This window comes from Pithys albifrons, chromosome 6 (genome assembly GCF_047495875.1).
Source record: "Pithys albifrons albifrons isolate INPA30051 chromosome 6, PitAlb_v1, whole genome shotgun sequence".
In the NCBI taxonomy this organism is placed as follows: Eukaryota; Metazoa; Chordata; class Aves; order Passeriformes; family Thamnophilidae; genus Pithys; species Pithys albifrons.
In genome coordinates, this window is record NC_092463.1 from 2149860 (window position 1) to 2170655 (window position 20796).

General features: G+C 47.3%; 1 protein-coding gene across 1 annotated transcript in view; it reads right to left on the minus strand.

Moving 5' to 3' along the window:
• MAP4K5 (mitogen-activated protein kinase kinase kinase kinase 5) overlaps nt 1-20560 on the minus strand; it is an 88516-nt gene extending 67956 nt beyond the window's left edge. Inside the window, exon 1 of the mRNA XM_071557185.1 lies at nt 20078-20560. Within this exon, the coding sequence (XP_071413286.1) occupies nt 20078-20185 (108 nt within the window). The 5' untranslated portion in view covers nt 20186-20560. The remainder of the gene's footprint in view (nt 1-20077) is intronic.
• Nucleotides 20561-20796: the final 236 nt, after the last annotated feature.

Consider the following 20796-nt stretch of genomic DNA (forward strand, 5'->3'; position numbering starts at 1 on the left):
CACAGCCCTGGCTCCTCTTTGCTGCTGGAAAGAGATCCCCAAACACCATTTCTGCCTTTCAGGGCTATTTCTCTTTAGGAAGCTGAAAGATCCAGGGATAACAGTTCATCCCATAATATTCCAGCTGGGATTTTGGAGAGGGAAAGCAGTACCAGGCTCCTTTATAGCAGAGGGCACAGAGGCTTTCAGAAACCATCCCCACAGAGCCTGTGTAGATTCAAGATATTAAAACAGAATTATGTCTTACAAACATCAGCATTGCTGCTTTCTGGGATATAAAGCACATTTAGGATGTAAAATAGATGTACAAAAATAAATTTACACGCTGATTTTACTTTCTAGTTCATCCTGCAGTGGCATCACAGCAGAGCTGTGGCTTTGGATCTCCCATTTGAGTCCCGTGGGAGGACAAATATTGACTTTGTGGGTGTTTTCCAAGGACAAAGCCACTCCTCAGCATCCCAGAACACACATGAGGATGGAGCAGGAAGCCAAATTCCCAGCTGTCCCTCCCTATTTCCACATTTACAGCTCTTCCAGTTCCCCTCAGTGAGGGAACAAAAGGCAGAACAAACAAAACACCAGGATTTTAAATAAATTCCATCCAGATCCAGGAGTGCCCCCCTGAGCACAGCCCTGATGCCAATTAGGCTTCAATTAATTGACTTTTACTTGGATAGTTTATCTCTTGCAGGGCAAATTGGGAGGAGGGGAACTCACCTTTCACTCACAGACTTCAAACAGTGTCTTACTCAAGGCCAATTAACTCCAGCAATAAGGGATTAACAGCTCATTAATGACATCAGGCCAACTCCTTTTATTCCCCACCAAACCACACTCAGGGTTTGTCTAAGCCAAGACTAAAACACTTAATTCTCATCCCTACAAATAATTATTAAGGCAAAAAGACTTCTGGCATAATGAGGATAATGATAATAAAGCAAAGATCAATGCAGAGTTTGACATTTATTTGGGGGGAAAAGGAACACAAGAAGTCAGTTCTGCTCCCAGGCAGAGGTTGGTTGTTCTCCTGTGAAATTTTTTTGGCAGATTTTCCTCTGAAAAATATTTGGCATCGTTTTTTTAGAGCTGAAAAGCTCAAGTTAGAAACAGACCCTGACCACAAAAGTGCCATTTAGCAACTAATGCAGCACAAAAGACACAAACAAATACCACAGGAGGGGGAAATAATCTAAAAAAGCCCCAATTTTGACTCAGCTGCAGCAAAAACCAAACCAGAAAAGATGGGTTTTTTTAAGTTACATTTGTGTGCATGGGATGGGTTTGAAAAGAAATAGGTCGTTTTCTTGGGGTATAATAAACATTTTTGAACATCAGGAAAATGAAAGAAGGTCCAGGAAGGGGTTGATAAACTTAAATTTGAGCTGATGCCCAAAAGCTTCACTGGGCAGGGTAAAAAACAGGGAAAACAGGAAAAAAAAAAGAGAATATACCTTGAAATACATTAAGCTACAAACCAAGATGGATTTTAAAAGGGTTTATTCACCAGAAGATCAGGGAAATAAATAGAAACCAATTTTATTGTATGAAATGCACAGACCATGACAGAGGAAAAAAAAAACCTTTAGTATTATGGAAAAGAAATTCAAATAACATTAAAAGGAAAAAAGAGAAAAAAACCCCCTTTGGTATTATGGAAAAGAAATTCAAATAACATTAAAAGGAAAAAAGAGGAAAAAAAACCCCTTTGGTATTATGGAAAAGAAATTCAAGTAACATTAAAAGGAAAAAAGAGGAAAAAAAATCCCCTTTGGTATTATGGAAAAGAAATTCAAATAACATTAAAAGATTATGTATTTTATCAGCTGGAGGGGAATTTATTTATTCCTCAGAGATGAAAGAACAGAGAGAAGTGACAACAAAAAATATTTGAAAGAAACTTTTGTGTGTCTCTTTTTAAAAAATAATCTGCTTTTCCAGGCAGGGAGAAAACAAAGTTTCTGAAGGGAAAGAGACCGACCCCCACCTGGCCAGAACTTCCCTTCAGGCAGTTCCAGACAGTGCTGAGGTCACCTCTGAGCCTCCTCTTCTCCAGGCTAAACACCCCCAGCTCCCTCAGCCTCTCCCCACAGCACTTGTGCTCCAGTCCCTTCTCCAGCCTCGTTGCTCTTCTCAGTTGGATTGGAAGAGACCTCTGAGATCAAGTCCAACTCTTGATCCAACCCCACTGTGATCACCAGCCCAGGGCACTCTGTGCCCTGGGCTGGTGATCACAGTGGGGTTGGATCAAGACATGGTGGATTCTCTGTCCCTGGAGGTGGATTCTCTGTCTCTGGCCCCGCTCCAGCCCCTCAATCTCTTTCCTCAACTGAGGGGCCCAGAACTGAACACAACACTCAAGGTGTGGCCTCCCCAAGGCAGAGTCCAGGGGAAGGGTCACTGCCCTGGGCCTGCTGGCCACGCTAGTTTGGATCCAGGCCAGGATCCCATTGGCCTTCTTGGCCACCTGGGCACACTGGTGGCTCCTGTTGAGCTTCCTGTCCCTCAGTCCCCCCAGGTCCCTCTGCCTGGCTGCTCTCCAGCCACTCTGTGCCCAGCCTGGAGCGCTGCAGGGGGTTGGGGTGGCCAAAGGGCAGGACCTGCACTTGGCCTTGTTGAACTTCATCCCATTGGAATCAGCCCATCTCTCCAGTCTCTCCAGATCCCTCTGCAGAGCCCTCCTGCCTTCCAGCAGGTCGACACTCCCTCCCAACTTGGTGTCATCAGCAAATTTGCTGCTGATGGACTCAATCCCCTCATCTGAATCATCACTAAAGATGTTAAACAGGACTGGACCCAACACAGACTCCCAGGCACTCAGCAATAGGACAAGGGGGCACGATGGGCTCAAGCTCTGCCAGGGGAAATTGAAGTTGGAGAGCAGGAAAAAATTCTTTGCAGAGAGAGTGCTCAGGCATTGGAATGGGCTGCCCAGAGAGGGGGTGGATTCCCCATCCCTGGAGGGTTTTCAGCTGAGCTTGGCCGTGGCACTGAGTGCCATGATCTGGTAAAGGGACTGGAGTTGGACCAAGGGTTGGACTTGATGATCTCAGAGGTCTTTTCCAACCCAATCCATTCTAGGATTCTGTGATTCTATGAAAGGCAGTAGATTGGTTTGGGGTTTTTAAATTAAATATTAAAGAATTTAAGACTTTCATTTACACCTTTACCAAAGGAAAGGAAATTTTTAGTTGATTTGTAAGCATTAGATGAACACAATAAATGTGTCTCTTCAGGAAGGAAAAACTGAGGAACCACCACTGGTATTTTAAAGGGAAAAAACTGAGATTTCAGCTCTTATATCAAGCCCCCAAACCCAAGGAACAAATCCATGGTGGGTCCTTTTCCTTATCCTGATTTAACTGATAGAATTTGAAGAGGGGCAGGTGAAAAAGGGGCTTTTGAGCAGCAAAATCCACCTCCAAAAAAGCTGCTCTTTAAAATTTCACTTCCTCAGGGATGAATTCACAGCTCCAGAATGAAAAGGAACAAGCCCTAAAGTTGCCTTGATAAAGAAAATAATCCTGGCTGGGTTTGCTCTTTGTTGTTGTTATTGTTAAATAAAACAGTGACCAGAAAAGAGAGAATTAATGAGGGAAAAAACCCCAGTGTAATCAGAGAAATTAAAGGAAAATTAATTAAAAACAGGAGCTGGGGGGGGTCATTTTCTGTTCTACAATTAAGCTCTGCTGGATTAATTGTCACCTCCCTGAGGGGGGAGATGATGCTCCTTTCTGATACTACTCAGAATAAACCTCAGATATTTCTTTCCAATTCCAATTTTCAAGGTGATGAAATAGAAATAATAATATTTCCACTGCAGCAGAAGAGCCAAATTCCCAGCCTGGAATTCTGCTGGAAGAAACAGAAATGACATTTCAGTTGCCTTTTTAATGAGGAAAAGCAGAAGTTGTGACTGTGCTGGTGCCTCAGAAAGGTTAAAAGATAAAATGTGCTGCTGGTTGAGGAAAGAGGAAAATCTGCTGCCCTTTCAGTGCTGATGATTCTTCTCAGCCTCTCACACTTTATTTTTAGCCAGAAGGAGGGAGAGAAAATGTTGGTTATGTCTTAATTTTTTTTAATTATTTTTTTCCCTCAGTGTTGGTTGGTTTAAATGATGCAATTTGAAAATAAAGCTCTTTTTTGATGTCACTAAAAATGAGGATCCTTTTCTACAGTTTCACTCCAGTGACTTCCCCACTCTGCTGGCTCAGCCCTCTTGGAAACACAAACCAAAACACACCAATAATGGGCCTCACTCCATAATTAGTGTATTACAATAAATTAGGCCTCTGATTTCATCGGAAGGATATTCTTAAATATTCTTGAAGGAATATTTTTAAATTTCAATATACTCAGGAATATTTTATAATTTTAATATACTAGGAATATTTTCATATTTTAATAAACTCAGGAATATTTTTAAAATTTTAATAAAATCAGGAATATATTTTAAATTTTAATACACTCAGGAATATTTTTAAATTTTAATACACTGAGGAATATTTTTAATTTTAATACACTCAGGAATATTTTCATATTTTAATATACTCATAAATATTTTTATATTTTAATACACTCTGAAATATTTTTAAATTTTAATACATTCAGGAATATTTTTAAAATTTTAATAAACTCAGGAATATTTTTAAAATTTTAATTCACTCAGGAATATTTTTAAAATTTAATATACTCAGAAAATTTTTTTATATTTTAATACACTGAGGAATAATCGTAAATTTTTAATACACTCAGGAATATTTTTATATTTTAATATACTCAGGAATATTTTAAAAATTTTAATACACTGAGGAATATTTTTTAATTTCAATACACTCAGGAATATTTTCATATTTTAATATACTCAGAAATATTTTTAAAATTTTAATACACTCAGGAATATTTTTAAATTTTAATACATTCAGGAATATTTTTAAATTTTAATAAACTCAGGAATATTTTTAAAATTTTAATAAACTCAGGAATATTTTTTAAATTTTAATATACTCAGGAATATTTTTAAAATTTAATATACTCAGAAAATTTTTTTAAATTTTAATACACTGAGGAATAATTTTAAATTTTTAATACGCTCAGGAATATTTTTATATTTTAATATACTCAGGAATATTTTTAAAATTGTAATACACTGAGGAATATTTTAGATTTTAATACAATCAGGAATAATTCAAAATTTTAATACACTCAGGAATATTTTTAAATTTTAATACACTGAGGAATATTTTTTAATTTCAATACACTCAGGAATACTTTTAAATTTTAATATACTCAGGAATATTTTTAGATTTTAATATACTCAGGAATATTTTATAATTTTAATAAACTCAGGAATATATTTAAAATTTTAATACACTGAGGAATATTTTTAAATTTTAATATACTCAGAAAATATTTTATATTTTAATATACTCAGGAGTATTTTAAAATTTTAATATACTCAGGAATATTTTTTAATTTCAATACACTCAGGAATATTTGTATATTTTAATATACTCAGGAATATTTTATAATTTTAATATACTAGGAATATTTTCATATTTTAATACACTCAGGAATATTTTTAAAATTTTAATACACTGAGGAATATTTTAAATTTTAATACAATCAGGAATAATTCAAAATTTTAATACACTCAGGAATATTTTTAAAATTTAATATACTCAGAAATTTTTTTATATTTTAATACACTGAGGAATAACTTTAAATTTTTAATACACTCAGGAATATTTTTGTATTTTAATATACTCAGGAATATTTTTTAAATTTTAATATACTCAGAAATTGTTTTATATTTTAATACACTCAGGAATATTTTTTAATTTCAATACACTCAAAAATACTTTTAAATTTTAATTCACTCAGGAATATTTTTTAATTTTAATATATTCGGGAGTATTTTTATATTTTAATATACTCAGGAATAATTTAAAATTTTAATCCACTGAGGAATATTTTTCCTCTTGCCTTATTCCTCTTTGTTCCCGAATGTTTTCACGCTCACCTTGGCCTGATCCCTGGGGAATTCCGAAGGCACATCCCTCCATCCCAGAACCTGCTCAGATCCCACCTCCAACCAAGTGCCTGGGGAAGCTGCTCATGGAATCCTGGAATGGTTTGGGTTGGAAGGGCCCTTAAAGACCATCCCACTCCACCCCCTGCCATGGGCAGGGACACCTCCCACTGTTTCCATATTGCTCCAAGTCCCGTCCAACCTGGCCTGGGACACTTCCAGGGATGGGGAATTTCACATCCTGCCTTCCTGGAGCAAAGCCACCACCTGTCTGTCCTCCTCCTCCATCCCTGCAGAATTCCCACTCCTCCCTCCCTGCAGGAGCACAGGGAGTCCAGAATTCCCACTCCTCCCTCCCTGCAGGAGCACAGGGAGTCCAGAATTCCCACTCCTCCCTCCCTGCAGGAGCACAGTCATTCCAGAATTCCCACTCCTCCCTCCCTGCAGGAGCACAGAGAGTCCAGAATTCCCACTCAGTCCAGAATTCCCACTCCTCCATCCCTGCAGGAGCACAGGGAGTCCAGAATTCCCACTCCTCCCTCCCTGCAGGAGCACAGGGAGTCCAGAATTCCCACTCCTCCCTCCCTGCAGGAGCACAGAGAGTCCAGAATTCCCACTCCTCCCTCTCTGCAGGGGCACAGGGAGTCCAGAATTCCCACTCCTCCCTCTCTGCAGGAGCACAGAGAGTTCAGAATTCCCACTCCTCCATCTCTGCAGGAGCACAGGGAGTCCAGAATTCCCACTCAGTTCAGAATTCCCACTCCTCCCTCCCTGCAGGAGCACAGGGAGTCCAGGAATTCCCACTCCTCCATCCCTGCAGAAGCACAGTCAGAATTCCCACTCAGTTCAGAATTCCCACTCCTCCATCCCTGCAGGAACACAGGGACTCCAGAATTCCCACTCCTCTATCCCTGCAGGAGCACAGTCAGAATTCCCACTCAGTTCAGAATTCCCACTCCTCCATCCCTGCAGGAACACAGAGACTCCAGAATTCCCACTCCTCTATCCCTGCAGGAGCACAGGGAGTCCAGAATTCCCACTCAGTCCAGAATTTCCACTCCTCCATCCCTGCAGGAGCACAGGCAGAATTCCCACTCAGTTCAGAATTCCCACTCAGTTCAGAATTCCCACTCCTCCCTCCCTGCAGGAGCACAGGTCAGAATTCCCATTCCTCCATCCCTGCAGGAGCACAGGGAGTCCAGAATTCCCACTCAGTCCAGAATTCCCATTCCTCCATCCCTGCAGGAGCACAGGGAGTCCAGAATTCCCACTCAGTCCAGAATTCCCACTCCTTCATTCCTGCAGGAGCACAGGGAGTCCAGAATTCCCACTCCTCCATCCCTGCAGGAGCACAGTCACTCCAGAATTCCCACTCCTCCATTCCTGCAGGAGCACAGAGAGTCCAGAATTCCCACTCCTCCCTCCCTGCAGGAGCACAGGTCAGAATTCCCATTCCTCCATCCCTGCAGGAGCACAGGGAGTCCAGAATTCCCACTCAGTTCAGAATTCCCACTCCTCCATCCCTGCAGGAGCACAGTCAGAATTCCCACTCAGTCCAGAATTCCCACTCCTCCATCCCTGCAGGAGCACAGGGAGTCCAGAATTCCCACTCCTCCATCCCTGCAGGAGCACAGGGAGTCCAGAATTCCCACTCCTCCCTCCCTGCAGGAGCACAGAGAGTCCAGAATTCCCACCCAGTTCAGAATTCCCACTCCTCCATCCCTGCAGGAGCACAGTCACTCCAGCATTCCCACTGCAGGATTTCCACAAAACCTCAACACCCCTGGAATGAGAAAACAGGCAATCTGCTGTTCGTGTGCCCTGAGCAGGTGGTGCTGAAGGGATGGCAGCTCAGAAAACCTTCCCAAGATATCCCTCCCCTCCTCAGAAATCCCTTTGTCCCGTTGGATACTCTGGGCCAAACTGAAAAAAAACAGGCAGGAACAGTTTGGCAGAGTTTAAAACCTCTGTGTTGATGCACAGGTTGGTGCTGCCTCCCCAAACTCAACCCAGGAGCAGAGGATCAAACTCAAACAGGGCTTGAAATTTAATCTCAGCCATGCCTGGCCAAACAAGATGGTTTTATCAGGACCTGCTTATCCTGGGACTGTCTGAGGTCTGGAGTCTGGGCTGGGAATCCCTGCAGGGGACACATCAGATGCTTCTCCCTTTCCTCACTCCACACCAAACGCCTCCAAATTTCAGCTGCTGCTGGTTTTTTCCAGCCCCTGATAAATAAAACACAAAGAGCTGAGCGAGGAGGACTCACCAGGCAATGCTTCCTGTCAGCTCTTAATTGCTGCACTTTTATCAAGACAAAATACATCTATAAAAGAATATAGAAAAGCCCCAACTTGATTATTTTTAGAGTTCTGTGCCCGTGCAAGACTTTCCCACTTCTCTTCCCTTTGGGATTCCTGAGTAAATCTCCCAAAGCCCATTGGGAGTCTGATGGTTGTAATTAATTCAGCCCTGAACTGGCAGGTCTGTACATTGAACACTGAGTTAAAGCAAATATAAAACCATTTTATTTTGCCCCAACAGTTGAAAACAGAACACAAATTCAGCTTTTGGGGGTCAACCCATCAAATAGAAGAAGAAATGATGCCTTTAAAGCTGCAAAGAACAAAGCCACTCAAAAAAAAATCCCTTCAGGAATGATTTCTTATCAACAGACAACAATATCCCCCTGTCCAAAGCATTTCACTACAAGGAGGAACAGCCCCTGCCCTTGTGGGATTTCTCAAAATTCACATTTTAACAGGCTACAAATGCAGCTTTTCACACTGAGCTGAACGTGCTGTTCATTCAGCTTTTCTCAGTCATTCCTTCTCCAGCCAAATCTTCCTCATCCCTACGAAAACATGAACCTCCCAGACACTCCATTCATGCAGAAGATACAAAAATAGACTTGGGAGGAGACAGATTCCAACATGGCAAGATGGCAAAGCTGCCATTAAAGATGCCACTTTGGAGGATCAGTAAATGCAGCAGTTCTGGGGATGCCCTGAGGGTACCTTGACTGCATTTGTGTCACCTTTTTACCACCTTGAGGGGCAGAGAAGTCACCAGAAACACACAGAGCAACACAGAGGACAAGAGACCAGGGGAAAATGCTGGAAGAGGTAAAAGTTTTGGAACAAACCACTCAGATCTTCTTATTCTCCCTCTGTTGCACAAAACCCTCAGATTTTTTTCCTGCCTGTTCCCAGTGGAGTGACCAGTGTCAGTTCAAACTGTATCTGAGTGTTATTCAGTCTCAAAAATGAGCAGTTTTGACAGGTCTGTGATGTTCATCCACCAGCCCCATAATTCAGAGAATCATAGAATGGATTGGGTTGGAAAAGACCTCCGAGATCATCAAGTCCAACCCTTGATCCAACCCCACTGTGATCACCAGCCCAGGGCACTCAGTGCCCTGGGCTGGTGATCACAGTGGGGTTGGATCAAGATGTGGTGGATTCTCACTCAGTGCCACATCCATAGAATGGATTGGGTTGGAAAAGACCTCCCAGATCATCAAGTCCAACCCTTGATCCAACTTCAGTCCCTTTACCAGATCATGGCACTCAGTGCCACGGCCAAGCTCAGCTGAAAAACCTCCAGGGATGGGGAATCCACCCCCTCTCTGGGCAGCCCATTCCAATCCCTGAGCACTCTCTCTGCAAAGAAGTTTTTTCTGATCTCCAACTTCAATTTCCCCTGGCAGAGCTTGAGCCCATCGTGCCCCCTTGTCCTATTGCTGAGTGCCTGGGAGAAGAGACCAACCCCCACCTGGCCACAACTTCCCTTCAGGCAGTTCCAGACAGTGCTGAGGTCACCTCTGAGCCTCCTCTTCTCCAGGCTGAACACCCCCAGCTCCCTCAGCCTCTCCTCACAGCACTTGTGCTCCAGTCCCTTCTCCAGCCTCGTTGCTCTTCTCAGTTGGGTTGGAAGAGACCTCTGAGATCATCAAGTCCAACCCTTGATCCAAGACCTGGTGAATTCTCTGTCCCTGGAGGTGTTTAAGAGGACACTCAGTGCCACATCCAGTCCCTTCTCCAGCCTCGCTGCTCTTCTCTGGCCCTGCTCCAGCCCCTCAAGATCTTTCCTGAACCAAGTCTTGACCTGGCAGAGGAATTTGCCATCCTGTGTCCCAATCCCTGACTCACAGATAAGATGTTGAACCTTTCCCTAAAGCTGCTCCACCTTCCCAATGTTTCTGCACAGAGTGGCTGCCCCATCCCTGGGAGTGTCCCAGGTCAGGCTGGACAGGGCTTGGAGCAACCTGGGATAGTGGGAGGTGTCCCTGCCTGTGGCAGGGGTGGAATGGGATGATCTTCCAAGTCCTTTCCAACCCAAACAACTCTATGATTCCATGTAGGCAAGTCCCACTTTGAATCCCATTCCTTGGAGGAAACACCACCCATGGAGCAGAGTGAGCCCTGAGCTCCAATCCCAAAGGAGCAGCCTGGGATCAATTCCTGTGCTCACCTTCCCACGTGCTCTTCTCACCAAAGAGCTCCAGAGACAGGTCCAAGCTGTCCATCCATCATGAAAGGCAAATTTTGGCTCTTGCAGCAGCTGAGGAGGTCCTTGCAGACACCACCCACTGTGCTGCATGAAATGAATCCCTCTAACACTTGGGTGAAGGAATTTAGAAAGACCAAACTCAAAAACCTTCATCCAAACCATCTGGGAATGGAGAGTTTATCCAGGCTCTGTATGCAGCTTTTTATTGGACATCCAGGCTGCACTCAGGACCCCCAAATTGTGCCATAAACCACAAATCAAAGGCTGCTGCCTCCACCAAACCTTGCTGAGTGTCCTCATTGCAGGGATCCTTCAGAAGCTGGGAAAGGACTATTCCAACTTGATTAAACAATTTAAAATCCAGAATTCTAACAAATGGCAAAGTGGGAGAAAGCCACAGTATCCAGCATGGTTTGGGTTGGAAAGGACCTTAAAAATCATCCCATTCCAATCCCTGCCATGGGCAGGGACATCTCCCACTGTCCCAGGTTGCTCCAAGCTCTGTCCAACCTGGCCTGGGACACTCCCAGGGATGGGGCAGCCACAGCTTCTCTGGGCACCTGTGCCAGTGACTTCCTGCCCTTCCAGGGAAGGATTTCTTCCCAATATCTCATCTGTCAGTGTGAAGCTGCTCCCCCTCATCCTGTCACTCCATGTCCCATCTCAAAGGTACCAATCAAGGCTTCCTTGAGCTGAAGAACAACCTCCTGAACGTGGAGCCTGAGCCTTTTGCACAGTTCAGAGCTGGAACTCCCCTGGTTTGATGGTGTCCCTCCTCTTCATCCCCAGGTGTCCAACAGGACTGGAGGTGGCCCAAAGGTTGTTTTTCCAGCTGGATTGTGGCTGGACAGTTGTTGGTGTCAGCAGAACTCGCTGCCAAACCCTGACACGGCCCTGCTGACAGGAACAGCTGCTCCCTCTGCCACGAGTGATCCCTGGGATTCTCCCACACTGGGACTCACTCAGGCACCTCATCCCAGAAATCCTGGATGCTTTCTAAGCTATCCAAGAGTGCTGGCAAGGAAAAGGACCACTATGTCTTCTGGAGGCAGAAGTGGAGCAGATCCTCCTGGTGTGCAAATGTTCTGCCCTTGGATCTGTTCTTCCTTCCTGGAGATGATCCTTGTGGGTCCCTTCCAGCTCAGAACAGCCTGTGATCTGTGATTCTGAGATCTCCTCTGCTCCTGGGGGGTGGGTGTTTCAAAGGGGATGCAGGAACTGCACCATTCACTTTCTTCTCAAGTTGAAAAGAAATCAGACCTTATTTTTAAGATTTTGGAGACTTCCTGCCCTTCAAAATAAGGGCCAGGGAGAAACAGCCATGGGGAGAAACTCCTCCCACCACAGAACTTACCATGGACAGAAAACAGGGAAGCTCAGACAGAAGGGTTTGGGTTGGAAGGGACCTTAAAAACCATCTCATTCCACCCCCTGCCATGGGCAGGGACACCTCCCACCAGCCCAGGCTGCTCCAAGCCCTGTCCAACCTGGCCTGGGACACTCCCAGGGATGGGGCAGCCACAGCTTCTCTGGGCACTTGTGCCAGGGCCTGCCCACCCTCACAGATACCAATTCCTTCCCAGTATCCCACCCAGCCCTGCCCTCTGTCAGTGGGAAGCCATTCCCTGTGTCCTGTCCCTCCATCCCTTGCCCCAAGTCCTTCTCCAGCTCTCCTGGAGCCCCTTCAAGCACTGGAAGGGGCTCTCAGGTCTCCCTGGATCCTTCTCTTCTCCAGGTGAACACCCCCAGCTCTCCCAGTCTGGCACCAGAGCAGAGGGATCCAGCCCTGGAGCATCTCCATGATTGGGTTGGAAGGGACATTAAAGCCCCCCCAATGCCACCCCTGCCATGTCCCACCAGCCCAGGCTGCTCCAAGCCCTGTCCAACCTGGCCTGGGACACTCCCAGGGATGGGGCAGCCACAGCTTCTCTGCCCAACCTATGCCAGGGCCTGCCCAGCCTCCCAGCCACCAATTCCTTCCCAATATCCCATCTAACTTTCCCTTTTTCATTTTTCACCCATCACTCCTTGTCCTCTCACAGCATTTCCTGATAAACACGAGTGACAGGAGGTCACACTTAGAGTCAAACACCTTCCAGTGCTCCATGTCAAAGATCAAATGCTTAGTAAGGAAAAAAATTACAACTATTACAAATGGAAAAGCAAGGGATTCCCACTCAACTCCTGAATATCCTAACAGAGAATGTCCATAAACCACTGAGCATCTTAGTTCTCAAAATACAAACCCTACTGGCTTAAGCCTAAAAGAAAAGTGTGTCATTTCCCAGAAGGGGAACAAGAAGCAACTCAACAGGGCTGGTTTCATGTCACTCCAAACACCCTCCTGATGGAAAAAAGGAGTACAAGAGTTCAGGAACGGCACCAGCAAACGCTGCAGCTCAGAGGGCTTTGATGAGCAGAGGAGGAGTGGAACCCCCAGTGTGGCAGATGGTTTATGGTCAGTTATCTGTGGCAGGGCCAAATCTCCCCCAGGGACAGGAGTGCTGAGTCAGGGGTGGCCAATCCCACGGGGTGGCAGCTGCTAAAACAGAGTTGTACAAAGTTGGGAATATGTGATTAAAAATTGTCACAGCCATCACTGCTCTGGTATCAAAAAAAAAGCTTTAATGCTCCACTTAAGTAGCAAAACACTTTAACTGATAAGTTCTCATGATCTGTGAAATTAAGAATGACATTAAGAATGATTTTCTAAATATCAAATACAGGCTCTAAACAGCCTTTGGCTACACCAGGAATTAAACTCCAGAGCTCTGAGAACAAGGCAGTGACCACACAAGCAGGGCCATAACCTGACTCAGACTGAGCACAGCCCCACTTTTATGGAAACCTTCAGAAAAAAAAAAAACCAACAAAATAAAATAAGGGGGGTTTGTTTGTTTTAAGAGTCTGTGTGAGCCACAATCCAATTGCACTGCTCACTGTTTTTCTGCAGCACTGATCAGTGGCAAAAAGTGCAGGTTTCCTTTAAGTTACTGCCTTTATCTGGTGCAGGAGATTAAAAAATAATAATAACAACAACCCCAAGAGAAGAGAGACTGAGCAGGTGACTCAAAAAGGAATGAAATTTTCATTAGATTCAACAAAAACACATCTCTTGTTTACAGGCAGTTTCTGCCATGAATTTGGTACATTCCTCACCCCTTGTGTTTACTTTTAAAGAAAGCCACGGCCTGGAAAACCCAAAACAAGGCAGCTCTGGAATTGCTGCACAAGGTCATGTTTGCTCCTTGCCCTCAGGGAGGACAGACAGGCAGCTCTGCAGCCAACCTGGCCTTGGACATTTCCCGAAATCTCTCCACCAAACCTGGTCAGTGTCTTTAAAAACACTCAAATAAGAAGTCCATGAATCAAACCTCAGTAAGAACCAGCTCCAGTAAATTATCCCCCCCAGTACAGCTCCTGTTTTCCCCCTCCCTTCAGGCCACCAACTTAATCATAGAATGATAGAATGGATTGGGTTGGAAAAGACCTCCGAGATCATCAAGTCCAACCCTTGATCCAACCCCACTGTGATCACCAGCCCAGGGCACGGAGTGCCAGAGTGATCCCAGTGGGGTTGGATCAGGGGTTGGACTTGATGATCTCAGAGGTCTCTTCCAACCCAGCTGATTCGTCCAGAGAAGAGCAACGAGGCTGGAGAAGGGACTGGAGCACAAGTGCTGTGGGGAGAGGCTGAGGGAGCTGGGGGTGTTCAGCCTGGAGAAGAGGAGGCTCAGAGGTGACCTCAGCACTGTCTGGAACTGCCTGAAGGGAAGTTCTGGCCAGGTGGGGGTTGGTCTCTTCTCCCAGGCACTCAGCAATAGGACAAGGGGGCACGATGGGCTCAAGCTCTGCCAGGGGAAATTGAAATTGGGGTTGAGAAAAAAGTTCTTTGCAGAGAGAGTGCTCAGGGATTGGAATGGGCTGCCCAGAGAGGGGGTGGATCCCCCATCCCTGGAGGTTTTTCTACTGAGCTTGGCTGTGGCACTGAGTGCCATGGTCTGGTAAAGGGCCTGGAGTTGGACCAAGGGTTGGACTTGATGATCTCAGAGGGCTTTTCCAACCCAATCCATTCTGTGATTCTACAGCTCTTGTTTCCCAGCTCCAATAAATTATCCCCCCAGTACATCTCTTGTTTTCCCCATCCCTTCAGGCCACCAATTTCACACCAACATTCAGCCTCGATGTTCTGATGTAACCCAATTCCACAAACGAACCAAAACAGGCCAGGTTAAAGCTACTCCAGATACTTCCAGAAAATGTTGTGGACTGCAGGAACAGGTGCTGGGACAGCTCAGGATGTGACCTCGTTATCAAAGCAGCCTCATGCAAATTAAGACCACAAAGCCCTCCTGAAAAGCTGCAGGTTCACTGACAGGTCATGCTGGTGTGAAAACCCATCCTGGGCACATCCAACCACACTGTGGGAGTTTACCTGGGATGGGATCTGACCAGCAGCCACTTCCCAGTGCTGGAGATTAAATTTCTTTTACAGTTTCCTGCCTCTTTTCTAATTTTCTGCTCTAGGACACCAGTCAAGTGGCTGTTTCTGCACTAACCACACACACACAACATCTATTTCAGGAGCAAATTTCTGTCATTTTTCAACACTGCTTTGGGATTTTCATGGTCATGACTAAGGTGGGCAAAAAGAAAAGCCAGATTAGATTTGAGAGAGAGGGGACAAAAATTACTGTCAGCATATTCTCAAGTTCCAGTGAGTTCCCAATATTCCTTCCTAGAACCTCTTTCCAAGGTCAGTGATTTAAGAGAGCTGGATGTGATGTTTTGAGGGATAAATTATTCCAATTTATCAGAATTGGCTTAATAATAATATTATCCTCTACTAAAAAGGAAAAAAAAGCTTTCCCACCACAGACAACTAACACACTGGGATTGTAATGGAAATTAGTTCCAAGACTGCAGGACCTAAACTTGGAGCTGTTCACACACACTGTGAATAGACAAGAAAAGAGTTTATTTACAGATGGTTTCTCCCCCAGCCTGAAATGCATTTTGGGGGGGAAAAAATAAATATTAAAACAACATCAACAATCCAGCACTGATCACCAATCCTACAATCAACCATTGTGTGCCTTGTGACAGGCAAGAGAAATAAAACCCACAAACAGTAAGAAAACACAGCTCAGTTTGAAGCTTTCACAGCAGAAACAAAAAGCAAAGTGGGCAGGAAAATTTTAGAAAAGCCTTAAATATCCTTCTGTAACCTAATAGTGAAGAGAAATATTTGCTTAACCTCCTCCTTCACCATCCAAAAAAAGAGCCAGCTACTCTAAAAGCCACCAAATGCCCCCAAGAAGAATTTGAAGCATGAACCACCAGCACCAAAAAGCATCTGGGGAAGGGGCAGATGTGCCACAGTCCGAGCCTGCCTCGCTCAGACAGCCCAAAAACAACTGCTGGAGACTCTGGTGACTCATTATTAGCAAAGGAGCAGAGAAACCACTCGAAGAAGTGAGGGGAAAATTCCATGTGAATTGAAGAGCACTCTCTAGCAAAGCTTCCCCGAGCTCTGCAACATAAAACCAGTTGGATGTTCACTAATAAATGCATGTTATAAACACCCCTGACAGCCCTCAGCGAGCACAAGATGTGCCATCTGCACTGAGACTTCCCAGGAAAATAGAAGTGCAGTGTTTATATGTTAAGTCCTTTCAAGAAAAAAAAGGTTTCCCTTCCTTTTAAAATTATCGTAACATCGATGACTATAAAAAATAAGTTTGCTGTGCTGATTTGTCATCAGAGGCAGCACCATCTGATTCAGTATTCCCTGGATACAGTTCCTCCCCTTTGCAGGGCTCTACAAAAACAAAGAGCAAACCAATGACCTAGAAACAAATGTGGCCTCTCAAACTACTTTAAACTCATTAACTTTATACTTGTTTCAGACTCACAACAACGACTGCCAAAAACTCGGATTTCAACTTGCCAGGCTGCGCTGGGAGAAGGTTTGGGAATTTATTCCTTATCTCAAACGGCTTCAGGAGTAAAAAGCACATTTTTCCCAACCCAAAGAATGCAGGGTTTGGGGTTTTTTTTGTTTCAGGGGGATGTTTTTCCATGGCACAGAGCAGGGCCATGAATCCAAACCAGCTCCGGAACCGGAAGCTGCATGACATGTCAGCACAGCTCTCCACTAATTACCAGCATAATGAGAAGCAGAATATTTCTTTTTCCACTAAGAGATGACACAAAAATACTTCCCTGCAACACAACTAGTTATTTCTTGTCGTGCTGCCTGGTTACTCCTCGTCGTGCTGCCCCTGCACACGTAAACAAAGCACTCAGGGTATGCTGAGCTTCAGCTTTCTGACAGCTGAAATGTTCTTTTTTTAAAGGATTTAGTGCTGGAATTCCTAAGAAAGAAGCTGACTGAGCTGTGCAAACCACCGCAGAAGGAAAAAAAAATACAGGACGGTAAATATGCACCGTGAAAACTTTTAAAAACAACTCCCCGAGGTCATAAGTAACCATTTCAAAGGGGGGGTGGGAACAGGATCCATCCGTGACACTCCAACTGCAGCATTAGCAAAGAGCCCTCCCCCAGCACGGCAATTACCGCTGCCTTTCATGTGGCACGGGACACACCTTGCCTTGCACGCTCAGCTCCAGTTTAAACACTCTCCACAGAGGAAACATCCCACGGCCTCCCTGCCCAAGCTGCTGAACGTGCACATTGCCCAGCTCAGGCTGCAAAATGCGAGGCTTTCTTTAAAAGCTCCCCAAGCCTAAAAGCTGCTGAGCATCCCTGAAGTGTGAGGAACATCCCTGTGTGTGAGGAACATCCCTGGTGTGTGAGGGACATCCCTGGTGTGTGAGGGACATCCCTGGTGTGTGAGGGACATCCCTGTGTGTGAGGGACATCCCTGTGCGTGAGGGACATCCCTGATGTGTGAGGAACATCCCTGGGGTGTGAGGAAAACCCCTGATGAGTGAAGAACATCCCTGTGCGTGAGGAACATCCCTTTGTGTGAGGAACATCCCTTTGTGTGAGGGACATCCCTTTGTGTGAGGGACATCCCTGTGTGTGAGGAACATCCCTGGTGTGTGAGGGACATCCCTGATGAGTGAGGGACATCCCTGATGAGTGAGGAACATCCCTGATGAGTGAGGAACATCCCTGATGAGTGAGGGACATCCCTGTGCGTGAGGAACATCCCTGATGAGTGAGGAACATCCCTGATGAGTGAGGGACATCCCTGATGTGTGAGGAACATCCCTGATGAGTGAGGGACATCCCTGTGTGTGAGGAACATCCCTGTGTGTGAGGAACATCCCTGGTGTGTGAGGAATATCCCTGTGTGTGAGGAACATCCCTGATGAGTGAGGGACATTCCCTGTGTGTGAGGAACATCCCTGGTGTGTGAGGGACATCCCTTTGTGTGAGGGACATCCCTGTGTGTGAGGAATATCCCTGATGTGTGAGGAACATCCCTGATGAGTGAGGAACATCCCTGGTGTGTGAGGAACATCCCTGTGTGTGAGGAACATCCCTGTTTGTGAGGGACATCCCTGGTGTGTGAGGGACATCCCTGTGTGTGAGGAACATCCCTGTGTGTGAGGAACATCCCTGGTGTGTGAGGGACATCCCTGGTGTGTGAGGGACATCCCTGGAGTGTGAGGAACATCCCTGATGAGTGAGGAACATCCCTGATGTGTGAGGAACATCCCTGTGTGTGAGGGACATCCCTGTGTGTGAGGAACATCCCTGGTGTGTGAGGGACATCCCTGTGTGTGAGGAACATCCCTGATGAGTGAGGAATATCCCTGATGTGTGAGGAACATCCCTGATGAGTGAGGAACATCCCTGGTGTGTGAGGAACATCCCTGTGTGTGAGGAACATCCCTGTTTGTGAGGAACATCCCTGGTGTGTGAGGAGCATCCCTGATGAGTGAGGAACATCCCTGATGAGTGAGGAACATCCCTGGTGTGTGAGGAACATCCCTGTGTGTGAGGAAAACCCCTGATGAGTGAGGAACATCCCTGATGTGTGAGGAACATCCCTGTGTGTGAGGAACATCCCTGATGAGTGAGGGACATCCCTGATGAGTGAGGGACATCCCTGGTGTGTGAGGGACATCCCTGTGTGTGAGGAACATCCCTGGAGTGTGAGGAACAGCCCTGATGAGTGAGGAACATCCCCGTGTGTGAGGAACATCCCTGGTGTGTGAGGAACATCCCTGTGTGTGAGGAACATCCCTGTGTGTGAGGGACATCCCTGGTGTGTGAGGAACATCCCTGGTGTGTGAGGAACATCCCTGGTGTGTGAGGAACATCCCCATGTGTGAGGAACATCCCTGATGGACGGGGAAGGAACACAGAATTCCTACACCCCCTGTCCCCTAGGCTGTGGCTCTGGTGATACAGAATCCCAGAATCCCAGAGTGGTTTGGGTTGGAAGGGACCTTAAAGATCACCCAGTTCCAGCCCCTGTCGTGGACAGGGACATCTTTTCTGTGCACCATTTCAGGAGCACCTACTTGATGTGCTGCACAAACTCCACTTCCATGCTGGAGCTTCTGAGGAGCTTTAATCTGCTTCTGCCTCTCACAGGCTATTCTTAACCTCGGGGATAAACCTGCACCCTGGTAATCAGGTGCTTTAACTGGATGTGTTCTGGAGAGCAGGTATAGCCAGCAGATATCCTCCAAACTGTTCCATGGAGAGGGTCACCTGCAACTCCCACTGCTCCAGGCCTGCAGCACAGGCCACAGAATCCCAGACTGGTTTGGGTGGGAAGGGACCTTCAAGATAATCTGGTCCCACTCCCTATCATGGGCAGGGACACCTCCCACCAGCCCAGGCTGCTCCAAGCCCTGTCCAACCTGGCCTGGGGACACTCCCAGGGATGGGGCAGCCACAGCTTCTCTGGGCACCTGTGCCAGGGCATGCCCACCCCCCCAGACACCAATTCCTTCCCAATATCCCACCCAGCCCTGCCCTCTGGCAGTGAGAAGCCATTCCCTGTGTCCTGTTCCTCCATGCCTTGTCCCCAGTCCCTCTCCAGCTCTCCTGGAGCCCCTTTAGGCACTGGAAGGGACTCTCAGGTGTCCCTGGAGCCTTCTCATCTCCAGGTGACCCCGCCAGCTCTCCCAGTCTGGCTCCAGAGCAGAGGGATCCAGCTCTGGAGCATCTCCATGACTGGGTTTGGAAGGGACCTTAAATCTCACCTCATCCAACCCCTTGCCATGGGCAGGGACACTTTCCATTATCCCAGGTCGCTCCAAACGCCATCCAGTCTGGCCTTGAACACTTCCAGGCATGGGGCAACCACAGCTCCTCTTACCAACTTGTGCCAGGGCCTGCCCACCCTCCCAGTCAGCAATTCCTTCCCAACATCCATCCTAACTCTCCGCTTTTCCATCTTACACCCCTTCCCCGCTGTCCTGCCGTTCCACCCCCCCGCGGGACACCCCTGGGGCTGCGCTCACCTTGTACACGTCCCTAAAAACCCCTTCCCGGCTGTCCCGCCGCTCCCTCCCGCCGTGGGACAGCCCTGGGGCCGTGCTCACCTTGTACACGTCCCCGTAGGTGCCGCTGCCGACGCGCTGCACCAGCTCGAAGTCCTGCTGGGGGTTTCGGCGCAGGATGTCGGCTCCGGGCCGCGCCGCCGGCTCCATGGCCGCGTCCGCCCCGGGATGCTCCTACCGGCCCATGGCCTGCGGCGGGAGGGGGGCAGCGGGCCCGCACAGGCCCCGGGGCTCCGCGGGACGGGCAGGGAGCGCCGGGCCGGGCGGGGAAGGGGCCGGAGGGGAGCGAAGGGGCCGGAGCGGAGCGAAGAGAACGGAGGGGAGCGAACGGAGGGGAAGGGGCCGGAGGGGAGGGCGCCGCTGCCGCCGCCGCTGCGGCCCGTGCGGGGCGGCCGGGCCGGGCCGGTGCTACCTGCGCGCCGCAGCCCTTTGTCCCGCCGGAGAGGGAGGGAGGGAGCGAAGCCGCCTCCTTCTGCTTTCCCTCCTCCTTTTCCTCCTCCTCCTCCTCGTTCTGCTTCCGCAGCCGCGCCGGCTCCGCTCGGGTCGGGACGCAACGGGCCGGCAGCGCCTCCGCAGCGCCGCGGCGTGGACAGGGCCGGGCCCGCTCCGGCACAGCCGCACGGCCCGGGCCGGTACGGTACGGTACGGTACGGCCCGGTACGGTGCGGTACGGCCCGGCCCGGCCCGGTGCGGTACGGTACGGTACGGTACGGTACGGCCCGGCCCGGCCCGGTGTCGGCACAGCTCGATGTCAGCACAGC